The sequence below is a fragment of the Artemia sp. Qi Xiang Cuo genome, chromosome 11 (assembly GCF_049724085.1).
Source record: "Artemia sp. Qi Xiang Cuo chromosome 11, ASM4972408v1, whole genome shotgun sequence".
In the NCBI taxonomy this organism is placed as follows: Eukaryota; Metazoa; Arthropoda; class Branchiopoda; order Anostraca; family Artemiidae; genus Artemia; species Artemia sp. Qi Xiang Cuo.
This window is the reverse complement of record NC_142804.1, coordinates 46,538,470-46,552,018: the sequence shown is the minus strand read 5'-3', so window position 1 is coordinate 46,552,018 and position 13,549 is coordinate 46,538,470. Positions and strand designations below refer to the sequence as shown.

At 35.3% G+C, this 13,549-nt stretch overlaps 1 protein-coding gene across 2 annotated transcripts in view; it reads left to right on the top strand.

The window, feature by feature from the left end:
* The window catches only part of LOC148947045 (protein-L-isoaspartate O-methyltransferase domain-containing protein 1-like), a 57,124-nt gene that overhangs the window by 37,584 nt on the left and 5,991 nt on the right, over positions 1-13,549 (top strand). For both annotated transcript variants that reach the window (XM_089096829.1, XM_089096830.1), the window contains exons 3-7: positions 2,734-2,956; positions 4,231-4,362; positions 5,821-6,072; positions 7,435-7,713; positions 9,934-10,089. In XM_089096829.1, the coding sequence (XP_088952955.1) occupies positions 2,734-2,956; positions 4,231-4,362; positions 5,821-6,072; positions 7,435-7,713; positions 9,934-10,089 (1,042 nt within the window). The remainder of the gene's footprint in view (positions 1-2,733; positions 2,957-4,230; positions 4,363-5,820; positions 6,073-7,434; positions 7,714-9,933; positions 10,090-13,549) is intronic.

Genomic DNA, 13,549 nt, shown 5'->3' with positions numbered 1-13,549 from the left:
GGTCAAAAATACGTTCAGTTTTCTTCCAGTTTGCAAAATATCTTTTACATTTTCCCTCTTGAACGCGCAATGCTTATTTAATTAGAAAATTCAGCATTGCTGACCCCATTATAGCCGTGGAAAAGCAAATTTGTGCTTATAATTCCCGTTTAATGAAGTTGAATCATCCCTGGTCGTCAGTATTAACCCATTAGTTAAGATGTATTTGCTGTGTTTTTTTTTTATTTTATTTTTTATTTTTTTTTATTTTATTTTATTTTTTTATTTTTTTATTTTATTATTATTATTTTTTTTTTTTAAGTGTTTGTTTTCGCGCTTAGTGTAATTAGTGTTTGGTTGTTTTTTTTTTTTTTTTTTTTTTTTACCAATTACCGCTTGATGCAATGATGTTCATATTATTTATGTTTGTTCAGTATCTAGGAGCCTAAAAAAAAAAGAAAAGAAACATGTCGCGTACCTACAGAGCAGTGTATAATTGTGTTTTTCTTTATCGTTTTGTGTAATTTGTTCCAAGTGCTGATTTAGATCTTAGCTGCAGCGTTCGTCACTACAAACCACATGTATAACTCCTAAGTTTATGTGTATTGCTTTTTTTTTTGTTGTTTTGCTTATTGCTCCGTCTTTTCCTTTTTTGTATGACGGGTTTTCCAATAAATAATAATAATAAACTAACAGTAAATTTTTAGTTTTCAGTCCTGCTGCAGCAGCTAGCACAAAGTGCAGACTTAGGTTTAATTTGTTGTTTTTGCAGGATTTCAGGCATCAGCAATAAGGATGACATGCTGCTACTTGTGTTAATATGCTAGCAAAAATTGCAGACCCAGTTTAAATTCGTTTTCTAAACCGTAAATTTTCAATTTTTAGTCCTGCTGCAGCAGCTAGCAAAAATTGCAGACACAGATTTAATTTTGTTTTGTTGTTGCAGGATTTGCGGCATCAGCAATAAGGATGACATGCTACTACCTGTGTTAATTGTTTTTTAAGCTTTTGGAAGTAAACCTCATAGAGTATCCTGTCACAGTAATTCAGAATAATAAGACCACCAACTAATGTAGCATGCATATACATAAGGACTAATTTTAAACACAGACAAACACTTGTAATGCAAATACAAACTTTTCAGAGCTTTAATAGCCCGAGAATTCCAAACACTAAGCCACTAAAAGGTTTTGCTCCAAGCTTTTATTGGAGGGGATAAATAGTCCTTGCACTTTACTTACAATTCGTCGTTTTGTTTCTTTTTTTACAACTGTGCAACTATCTAAATTATCATTAGACGTCATTTAGTTGCGATTGTCTCCCTCAAAGTATATTGAATAAGACTCTCTGTAACGTTATTAGCAATTAAAGTTGCCTTTAATGTCATCCTGCTGCCGTTGAAACTTGCTTGTCAAGTAATAAAGAAAATAACACCATTAGATATAATTTTAACTCAGAGTTGTGCACGTTGGCATTTGTGATTTAGACTCTGAGTTCCAGTTCCTGAGTAGCACTCGAAATTTAGTGTCAAGAATGAGAGTCATTTTGTACTTTAATTCTCATTTTATCAGGTTTAATTCGTGTCCATAACTTTATTGGTGCATCAGGGAACTAGAAGAGGAGAGCTATAGTCCAAACTGTGAAAGGTACTATGATTACTTGAAAAATGTCAACAATGCCACAGTGGTCTTGTGTCACAACAACCATTACTGCCAATCCGATGAAAATCAATTCCAAGATATCAAATAAGATTCTGGTTCTTTCATATAGATAAAAGGTGTCATTATTACAAGACAGCTTTTGTGAGTTTTATCCAGTGCTCATTTCCAAAGAGTTATTAATTTAATTTATAAAATTCTTTCTATTTTTTTGCTACTGTTTTTTTTTTTTTAACTGGAGACGAAGAAATTAGGATTTACACTAATGGGCAGAGGAGGAAATTAGGCAGAGGAGACTAATTAGTGTGCTATAAAAAAACTCTCTTCCTTCTGTACTAGGCAATCAAATTGATTTTCTTACTTATATTAAGAAATTAAAGTTCGAAATCTCGTATGCTTTTTCTCTGAATATTGTTAGAAGTCTTTTTGATCTTTCTTTATAGGTTAAAGCCTTTCGTAATATTAACCAGCCTTATCTATGAAATATGTAAGAGAGAGAATTCAGTTTAATCATCTTAATTCCAGTGGGATTTGTCAATGATGCTTTTTTAGCCATAAGCTTTCATACCTGTGTAAGAAAAAATTATAGGGTAGTCCAAATTTATAGAAATGTTTCAAGTAATTATAATGACGTCGTTAATTAAAGAATACTTGCAAATTGTAATATTGCCCTTAAACCTTATTCAGTTTTTTTTTGTCAACACATATTTCATATCTACATCTATTCTGGTCCAGGCGCCACTGATACACCTATATTGATCTTAGATTGTGCCTTCATGAGGTTGTTTTTAATCTGGAAGATGATAGATTAGACAAAGGAGTGCTTTTTCACTTGACCCTGTGGATAACAACTTTTGACTTGTTAAAGACCTATTACGATCTGTGTATATCAAAGACATAGACTTCTGATGCTCTGAAACATCAAATCTTAATTCTGGATCTAACTCAATGTGGCAGACCCATGAATATAACCCAGCTCGATCATATTTTATGCTTTTTTTTTCATGGTTTAATTTTAGGAAATTGAAAGGAGACTTTAACCCAAAATGTTGCGTTTAGTCCCAATATTTATATTTAGAAAATGTTTTCTTTTAAGGTTGAGCGTGTTTTTCGAGCTGTTGACAGGGGATTCTACTACACAGAATCTGGTAAATCTCAAGCTTATCGTGATATGGCCTGGAAGGATGGGAATTTACATTTGTCTGCTCCCTGTATTTATTCAAAAGTTATGGAGTCCTTGGAGCTTAAACCTAGATTAAGTTTCTTGAATATGGGCTCTGGTACTGGCTATCTCAGCACTATGGTAGGACTAATGACAGGTAAGGATAGAAGGGTTAAGGGTATTGATTTATTTAGTTTTAGTGTTTATATTTATCTATCAGTATAGAAAAATAAAGCTGATATTAAGCCTATTCTCGGCTAAAGTAGTTTGATGTCCAATTAGCCCTGAATCCAGAAAGCGAAATTCATCGCAGCATATTACATTTGCGCATATTTCATAAAATTCAGGGGAAAAAAGAACCGAGGATATGTGAATTGTGTTATATCCTTAATGAAGTTTTCATTGCCAAAAAATTTAAATGGACAAAAATTCCATCTTTAAGTCCTTAAAGACAATTAAGTCTCGTCTTCCTGTCTCGTCAAATAGTATCGAAAGACATGACTTCCTCTTATCTCCTTGTTTTTTCATCTTTCTCTCTCTCTCTCTCTCTCTCTCGCTCTCTCTCTCTTTCTCTCTCTCTCTCTCTCTCTCTCTCTCTCTCTTTCTCTCTCTCTCTATCTCTCTGTCTCTCTCTCTCTCTATCTGTATCTCTCTCTGTTTGTATGTGTCTGTTTCTCTCTATCTGTCTGTGTCTTTCTCTCTCTCTCTCTCTCTCTGTTTCTCTCTCTCTCTGTCTCTCTCTCTCTCTCTCTCTCTCTCTCTCTCTCTCTCTCTCTGTATCTCTCTCTCTCTGTCTCTCTCTCTCTCTCTCTCTCTCTCTCTCTCTCTCTCTCTCTCTCTCTCTCTCTCTCTCTCTCTCTTTCTCTCTCTCTCTCTTTGTCTCTGTGTGACCATATGTTTCTCTCTCTCTCTCTATCACTCTCTGTCTCTTTCTCTCTCTCTCTCTCTCTCTCTCTCTCTCTATCTCTCTATATCTTTCTCTATATCTCTCTCTCTCTCTCTCTCTCTTTCTCTTTTCTTATTCTTCTTCTTGTTTGAATTTTTATAGAGATGCTTTCCTATAATCTCATCACTGAAATCAAATTCTGGGTCCTCTCACTCTCCCTTTCTCGTTCTTTCTCTGTCTCTGTCTCCCCCTTGCTTTCCCTTTTTTTTCTCCCCTCCACCCCTATCTCTCTTGCTCTTGTTCTCTTCTCTCTGTATGACAATCATTCTACTAGTTGTAAATGTACTAAAATGAGCAGTGCCATTCGTACAGCCAAAAGAAAAAAGTTAGTCTATTTCAACAAGATATATTTTAGTTTGTTCAACCATCCCCCTTTGATAAATTTCCTGATATTTTCCATCCCCCTCTTAATTGTCGGGAACTGTGTGTACCAGTGTTTAAATATTCCTGTTATATTACTTGCGTCTCACTATCACGCCTTTTAGGGTCCTTCGGGATAAACCATGGCATTGAGATTCATGAGGATGTAGCTGACTATGCTCAGAAAAAGCTTGAAGATTTTAGAACTACACAGGCCATTGATGAATTCGATTTTAGTGAACCAGTATTCACTGTTGGTGAGTTACAAACAAGGTTGTATCCAGGGGGGGGGTTGAACCCCCACCCCCCGAAAATTTTTCTGACTCATAAAACGTGACAAAAATGCATATAAACAAGTTTTTCTTGTGTTTTTAAAGTTTTTACCCCCCCCCCCCATTCGAAGATCCTGGGTATGCCCATGGTTGCAAACATTAAAACAAAAATATTTTTTTTGTATTTTTATCAGGCGGGGTGGTTGGTATTTACTGATGTTTGTGATAGATACTTGTCACGTCGAACTAAGACGTGCAAGAACGGTGTTTCGATATCATATTTTGGGACAAATTAGAACATTTTACTTGAACAAATTCATGGAGCTAATGTTGAAAAGAAAGTTGCTACTTTAGTCCAATTAATAACGCTATTGTAAATGTCCCAGTGTTAAGGCTCACTCTAAATATTTCCTGATGACTTGCGCAAGTTATTCAAATCGCCCTATCATGTGCACTTAGTGAGAGGACTATGAATTCATTCATAAAAATATCCATCATCACCTTGTCACTATAATCATCCTGAAAGAATTCCTTCGGTTTTGTCTAATAGTCCTGCATTGTGCGATTCTTATCGGACTTGCTGCACTGTTGCAAGGGAGGAGGACTGGACCAACGTTCCTATACATCTTTGTGCAACATTTTTTGAAGCAAGAAGGGATGGTTTTACCCAAATGGTGATAAGGGGCAAATAAAAACTGTAAAGTTTAAAAGAGAATGGAAAACCTGTTTTGATGTTCATTTCCTCGAGGTCATGATACACATCATTATACAGTCGAAACAGGTATGACGTTTTTTCATTGAGGTCGTAGCAAGGAAAGTCAAAAGAGCTGAGAAAAAAAGCAGAAAGAGGTAAGATATCAAAAATATACTAGTTACTGAAATCTAAATAAATAACGGTTATTCCTGTTTTGAACTTGTTATTTGAAAGAATATAGAGAAATAGATATCAATAATTGATTCACGACACAGATCTGGCCCAGAAAGTATATGTCATATTTATTAGACGTGCATATTTATAGGACCTCCTATGTATTAATAAATTATACTGAATTTTCTGTAATATGATTTTTTTTTTAATACTAATAAGGCATCAAGCACTTTTTAAAACTTTAAAAAATGTCAAACTTTGTCAGTGGATGTTAGTTCGTCTTAACTTGAATCAGTCTTAAAATCAAGCATTCATACAAGGCACTGAAAAGTGTTTAGTGAAAAGTCAGTGTCCCAAAACGTTCCTTTCTACCTAAAAAGTTGGATGTGCCAATTTAGTGTCAGGCTCATTTTGAGTTCATCAATTATATTTTTGTGGACAGGAATTGTTCCTGTGAGTAATTCTTCATATTCTCTGGCAAGTCCAATTTTAAAGAACGTTGTCTTTTGCCTAGTCGTTCAAATAAACACATGAGTTGACACAAAATCCTATATTAAGAACTCTTTTATTTTCAGGAAACTGTTTGAGCATCCCCCAGGGTGCCCGTCGTTATGACCGAGTGTACTGTGGAGCAGCTTGTCCAGTCAATTGGAAACAACATGTACAAAGTCTCGTTGCAATAAATGGCATCCTTATTATGCCTATGGAAGATCAACTATTAAAATTTACGAGGACAAGTGAATCAAGCTGGGATTGCAAAAGCCTGTTGCCTGTCTCCTTTTCCAGTTTGGTTCTCCCTGGCGAACTCCCAATAGAGCTAAGTTTGCGTGAGTAAAGTAATGGTGACCGTCTAGGCCTAATTTCAGACGGGAGTATGCTCTAAATGTAACCATACCTCTGCAGGGGAGGGGGATAATCCTCAGGTTAATTCAAAGGATCTTACCTCTCCCTAAAAATGTGCTAATTTTTGTTTTCTACGTCTTATCCCCCAGAAAAAGTTTCCGTATGCCCCATTAAGGGTAGGACTTCCTTCTACCTATAAATATATCAGAGAAACAGTTGTTGGATTCCTCAGACATGAATGTGTGACACCTACTCTTGTTAATCTTAAATTAATTTCGCTGAAGCTTTGATTTGGGGCCCTAATAGAGATTTCTTGAGCCCTACTGTATAGGTAAGCTAGGCTTGCTTCAAAAAAAGTTACAGAATTTGTGTTTCCAGAGACTTCTAGATTGAAAGAAGTGCGGTGATTAATCTGACCGGATATGTTTGACATCTGGTCTAACTTATAGTGCAAGATCAGGGTAATTAACTATTTAGGAACAATTACTATGGGAAAGTTTTTTGGGGGAATTTATTTGGTGGCTTTAAATTGCTTTGATGATAAATAGAATAACCATGCGTAAACGCTGAGCCAGAGATGGGGTTGAAATTCTACCCGAGATCGCTCTCTAAAATCCTGCCCTTGTTCCTCGAAAGAAATTGAGAAATAGTGGTACAAAAATGGAGTTTCTTTTTTTAATTTAAAGTAATTTCAGTTGCGTTTCCCTCTTATTCGCTTTTGTATATTATTATCGTATTGTTTCGTGATTAGGTGTGTGCGCATAGAATTTTATGGTTTTCTCATTAGCATATAATTGTCGTGCAATTCGCCTATTATTTACTCATAACGAATTTTTATGTTGACAAATACTAAAGATGTTATATTAAAAAAATTATTTTCTCATACTTTTCAACGAAGTTTAGACTCTAAACTTGTGGATCTTAATTGGAGTTATACGCATTCCTAGGGGTGCCTGCAAGGACTTATGTTGTTGAGTTTATAAAGGATTTGTATATAATTTCCAAATAAATGTATGGTTGAATAGAAGTACAGTAAATTTATTAATTATTATTTCAGAAAAACCTGGTTTTCTATTCTAACCTAAATAATAGATCCTGTTATGATTCAGAGGAATTGGGGGGGGGTACAGATCGGGAGAAGGGTAAGGAATATTCGTCCTAGATAATAATCAGCCCTCCTCTGCCTTATTAAGGCCAACAAATTGACCTAAAACAAGTTTCTGAGACAATTTTTAAATGAATAAGTGATTCTTTACGCCAGAGGGGAAGTATACTGGTTCCAGAATGTGTATAATATATAAAGAATTCTTTGTAATGGATTGTTTGAGTTTGTTCCTTTCTTGCAGCACCGTGTAGCGCACCAGAACTTCAAGATCTACTGCGAGCTCTCATCCGTCGTGATCTTCGAAAATGTATAGAAGAAGAAAATCCAGACTTGTGGAAGTCTATGCGACGAACACCTCCTTCCAAAGACAAAGCGACAAATAATGGCAACTATACCTCTTTCAACATTGTACCTTTTCCTTTGGCTGATTCGGACGATGATTCGGATTTGGATTCTGATTACGAACCTGGATATATTCAAAGACATATAATGAGCCGGGAATCCTTTTTGAGAATAGCTAGTAAGTTTCCATCCTAGCTTATCGTTCGCATGTATGTGGTGTCACGCAAATGTCCATATTTGTGCATTATTATAACTGTTTGCTATTGATATTGGATGTTTTTTCAGCGTCTGCCTATATAAATTTGTATGTCGGTAACTCCCAGGCAATTACTAATCTTAACCTTTGGAAAGAATTGTGGGATGTTAGACAGTGAGTATTCCAGCTATTTCTCATAATACTTAGCAGGTTCCATTAAAATTGTTGTGGATTTTACGTGTTGCTGTAGTACGTCGACACTCTTTTGTCTATGGGCTGTGGGTTTGTATTGAAACATTCAGAATCGTTTGTGGGGGGGGGGGGGCAAGGTTGATATCCATTAACATAAAGGATTGATTATTTTTTTTCTGGGAGATTGTGCTGCATCCTCCACGGAATTTTTTTTTAAGAGGGAGGAGGAGTAAGAGAACTTTGAATTTTATGCTGAACGGGGGGAGGGGGTGAATTTTTTCCAGTCCTCACAAAAGAGTATACTCTAGTTTTCATTTTCTATATCTGTTGTCCGACAGCCTCTTTGGCTAACTATAATATATTTATTTATTTGTATTCCCTCTTTATGTATAAACATACAAGTAGAATATACAATAAAAAGAAAAGAGACTTGCAAAACACGCAGCACGTTTAATTAATGATACACTAATGTGGGTAGTGGATGAAAAGGGCCAAATTGCTGGCAACATTTAGGGACAGACTGTTGTTTAGGGTAAAGAAATGAAAAATATTTTTTTGATGTTTTGTAGAAAGTAGTAGAGCATGGTGAATCTAACTTGCAGTAATCAGCTAAGATGTCCTATCCTTAAATTTTCTGAAAATCTCATTCGCCAGACTAAACTACTATTCAGTAAAATATTGTATTATTTGGGCTCCATATTGATGGTACGCAGGGCGTCGACAGGTTATTGTTGACGTTTCAGTTGCTGGATCTCTTCAAAAGGGAAAGGTAGCAAACCTGTAGTCTAACCTTGTGGGAGCGAGAATATAACCCCTGGCCACATATTTCCAAGCAAAGCGTCAATCCACGGTGCTACTAAAGGGTCAAGTTTTTTGCATAGCAACTTGGAAAAAATGCGGCTACGTATTCTCATTTACAAGAGTTGATCACCACAATTGTGATTCATTCCTGTTAGGATCGATTCCCCTCTTAACTACTATCAGGGGTATTTTTGCAATTTAATCTCTTAATAATATAGCCTTTGTAAATTATAAATATGCTATTTTATCCACAAAGTCTTTGATTTCATGAGTTTACTATTGACTATAAGCTACAGGGCCGGTCTTTAAAAAGGGCCTAATGTAAAAAATATTTCCCCGAAAATCCTCAAAAACTCTAATGTAGTAGTTTTTCATATGAAAGATTTTGAATAGTGTAAAACTTTTTATTTACTAATAAATATTAGCTACTCAAGGTCTTTAAGTCTTTCTCTCTTCCAAGCATAAGGCTGCAGTAAGAAAATGGTTATAGAGAAGTAAAATATTGGAAAATCAGGGCTCTCTGAGAGCGGCCTGACTTTCAAGCACCCTTAGGGGATTGTCAGTGCTGAGCAAGACCTTTCGTGTTAATGCTCTGTATACCAAAGACATATCATCAACAATGGTTTGTCCTTACTATAAAGCCCATTAGAAATTGTTTTCTTGAAATTAAATAAGTTTTTGAAACAGGACAAAAATAACTGCGCACTGAGTGAAGGGATTTCCATTTCTGCTAGATTAGTCTATAGGATACTTTCCAATGGCTGACCTAAAATCGTAATTTACGATTATTTGCAAATTACGTTTCCCAATAAACCTCTTAATTTGTGATTATTTGCGAAATCATAAATGCTTGCTCTTCTTCCTCCTAGCATTTGGTCTTGTCCAGTTTTGAAAATGCATCGAAACGGACTTACTTGGGTATGGATGGTACCTAAGGGCGGGGAAACTATTTTTAAGGAACTTGTGAATTTCTGAGAGAGCTTATGGGAAATGATCGAAACAATGAAATACAAGAAAATTTTGAAGCAGCTTTTGCAATTCTGAATTAATCTCTTTCGAAATTAAACCATCTTGGTTAAGTTATCGGGATTATAACTTAAGTTATTGGAATTATTGGGATTAACCATGTTGGTTAAGTTATTGGGACCTAAGGAATTGTGAATTGAAATTGTTATGTTGCTACCCTTTAAACTTTAAAATCTTTTCTAGGGGAATTTGCAGCTGACCTACCGGATAATGGACCGAGGGACAACATTAATCATGAGGACGACGACGAGTATGATCCTCTTGAAGATGACCATGATACTAGTATGGAGGATGATGAGATTAGTGAAGAAGACGGTGATATTGCTGAAGAAGAAGAAGGTAATAACCGAGTATTACACTCTTGTTGAGATGTCGGCAGCTGGTGCTTTCTACGTTGCGCTCATAATTAATGATGATTATTTTCTTTTTATTGATTTCTGTTATCCGTCGCCGAATTTTAAGAAAATAGGTCTCGCCCATTATAACATTTCTATTCCGCATTTATAAAATAATTAATGACTTCTGATTCTAGTATTTTAATTCAACATGGACGGGACACAATAATTCTTATTCGAATAGAAAGTTTACAGAATATTGTGTATAGAATATATCAGTTAGTACACCAGAGAATCTTTAGGTCAATATGTAAGAATGCACTTTCAATTCTTCCAGAGCACCTTCAACTTCAAAAGTAATGATTAGTTAAATCTGATTAGATTTTTGACTGCAAAAGTCCTTTTATTGAACTGTTGTCAGTGGCGTCAATTCACAAAAATTTACCTGCTATTGTTTATTTGGATGGGGGGGGGTATTGATTTTTCAAAACCCGGGGGGAGCCAATTAGTCATGAAAGGATTTTTAAGGCCTTTTGCATTTGATAATAAATTCAGAATGTCAGATGTCATTGTCAGAAGAAATTGCAGGGCTGAGCTGACTCAGCCCTGCAATTTCTAGCCAAATATTTCATTTCTCTTTTTAGCCTGTTCATGATATAGTAAAAGCTCCGCCTGTTGCTTGATTGATAAGTGTTTTCTGGTGTTGCATTTACGATTGCAGAAAACCTATTAGCTGATCTCATATTTCTTCCTGATGAGCTCTCAGCAGCAGTAAAGATGTCAGGGTTACAGTTAACCTCAATGTCACTCTCACTATCAGTGCTCATCTGTTTTGTTGGGAGGAACAAAATCAGTATCACTCTCTGACCCTTCTTCATCAGCTAATGTTCATCATCAGAAACAACAATAGTGCTCAAAGCCACATCAAAAGTAAACTTTGTCACTTCCTCAGCAACTGGACCAGGAGAGACAGCATCTTTCAGGTAGACTTAAGTTGGTCCGAATGTTTCTCTGTACATACAATATGAGCTGCCAAAATAATGTCCCTGTTTTTCTTTCTGGTTCAAATCCATGCTCAATCAATGGAATAGAAAACTTTTCATACACTTCACTTGTCTTGTATACTCTCCCAACATTTAATGAGGGACGATCATTTGAATTAAATATTTAAATATAGTAGCTTTAAAGTCCACTTTTACCTCTTTTGGTTTCCTAATAGGAAATCACTGCAAACATTTATCGTGGTACTTTGACTCATGGGCAACAAGATCAACGTCCTTGCATTGATGAAAGACATCTGGCTCTTTGGCAGCAAACTTCTCTGCTTTAATAAAAATATTTTCAAAGGCACTTGTGGTTAAGAGAGGCCTTAACTTGTCACCTCTCCTCTTCTGGCTACCAGGTTTGGCACAAAACAAAAATGGAGTTTGTAATCAAAACAACCATCGTTACTAGATCTGGTATTTCTTCTTTTGTCACTGACAGTACCTGGTTCCAGTTTTTCACATGGGAGTTATCTAAACATTTTCTTCTGACGTGAGGGCCCCCATCTCGGTTTGTTTAAAAAGAAACATTCATTTTCCACTTCAGAGGCAAGTTGCTTAAATTATAAAAGAAATGAAGTATTTTTTTTAACAATGTCTGAATCTTAGCTAACCCTGAAATAGCAGGAACTGATTCAGGCGTCTTGCTCTGGCACAAATGCATAAAGCAAAATCAAGTCTTTTTCTTCTCTTAAGACTTGAAACAAATTTCAGTCTTCTTCTGACTTTAGCCTCCATCGGAAAAAATACAGAACTGTTAGAGCAACAAATTGCAAATGCTTGGATAGAGACAGCAGAAAACTGTCAAAAAGAAGAAGCAATAAAAAAGAGAGAAGAAGATGTGACAAAAAAAGCACAGCAAAAGATTCAATTTAATTAAGACTGAAGTCTATATTATTACAAGATTATTACTGACAGATAATTATAGAAAAGGGAAAAAAAAGAAATAGAACAATATATTTCAGTTTTTAGAAACTGATTTTGCCAAATAAATTATGCCTAATTGGAGTGTACTAGGGACATTTTCCACAACCAGGGATGTAATCAGCAAAAAATAGTACTATTTTCCCCTTGATGATTGATAATTTAAGCCACAACAAACCATGAATTATTTTTTAAATTTCCAAATTTGTTTAGTTTATTTTCTTTAAAGTAGTCCATTTGAAAATTTATTTTTCTTATTGGATAAACAGTTGGTTGATCCATTAGCAAGACAGCATTCAGACAGAAATGTGAAAATAGAATTAAATTGTCTTCCTTGGTAGATTTCCCAATTAACCTTGGATTTTGAAAATTAGTGAGTTTCACAAACTCTTTGAGGCTTGATTTATACACTACTCAAAACAAAAAATTGTCCAAAACTTTGTTTTTTGTCTTTTGGTTGACTTATCAATTGTGGGAAACTTTGAAAAACTTATCTCTATTCCTTGGGTAGATATTACTTTATATAGTATGAAATCCGTGTTGGGTGTGATCATATGAAGATTTTACCCATAGATAGCAGAAGCACATCACTATTAAGTCTGAAAGGTGTGTCTATTATACCTTCAAGTTACTTTAGACAGGCTATAATTTGAAAGCTTATCTTGTATATTCCTTTAGGAACTGAGCTTAGTGCACTCATATAAGGCTTTTGAATGGTAATTAGGCTCTAGTAATTTTTTCTGGGGGAAGGAGAAAGAAAGAACAGCGGCTTCTTGTTACTTTGGAAAGTTGTTGAGCAAGGTGAATGAAACTTAAACAAGTCAACCCATGACCAAAAATTTGCCCTGGGAAGGGGTTGCCAAGATACAGTGTCTGCCCTTTTCTTATTTCTAGGGCTTAGAAGATTGTATACATGACAGGTATGACAGAACCTAGATAGGTTCTGGCAAAAACCATTTTACCTTTATTTTGAGTTTTCAGTGTTGTCTTTTTTATTTAAAAAATGAAATTTGTGCTATTTCAGTAGAATTATAAACAATATTGTAGGTTTTATCTTAAATTTAAGAAATACACTTACAGATCTTTAAAGCCTTACACATTGGGATTGGGCAACAGTGCAAGGCTAACACAACTTTCTTGTGCCTCTTTTGAGCAGAATATCTATTCTGCAAAGGTTCATGTCCATTAGATGTGGAAAGAATGGAGGCAGGTGATTCAAAATATCTTCCTGGGCGATCATTGGCATTCCAAATGCATTCCTCAGAATTTTACTCACCTAACTTAACTACAATGTATTCCTTGATAGCATAAAGAATCCAAACTTGAATTTTACCAAAAGGCCTTTACCAAAGATCAGCTTTCTAGATCTAGTTAAAATGAAAACAATAAAATCCTTATTTAGCCCTAGGGTACATACAAAGGTTGGATCATTTTGAGGGTCTTTTGTTCAATTGGCTTTATTTGACATAATAAATGTCTTTCGATGAGAAATAACCT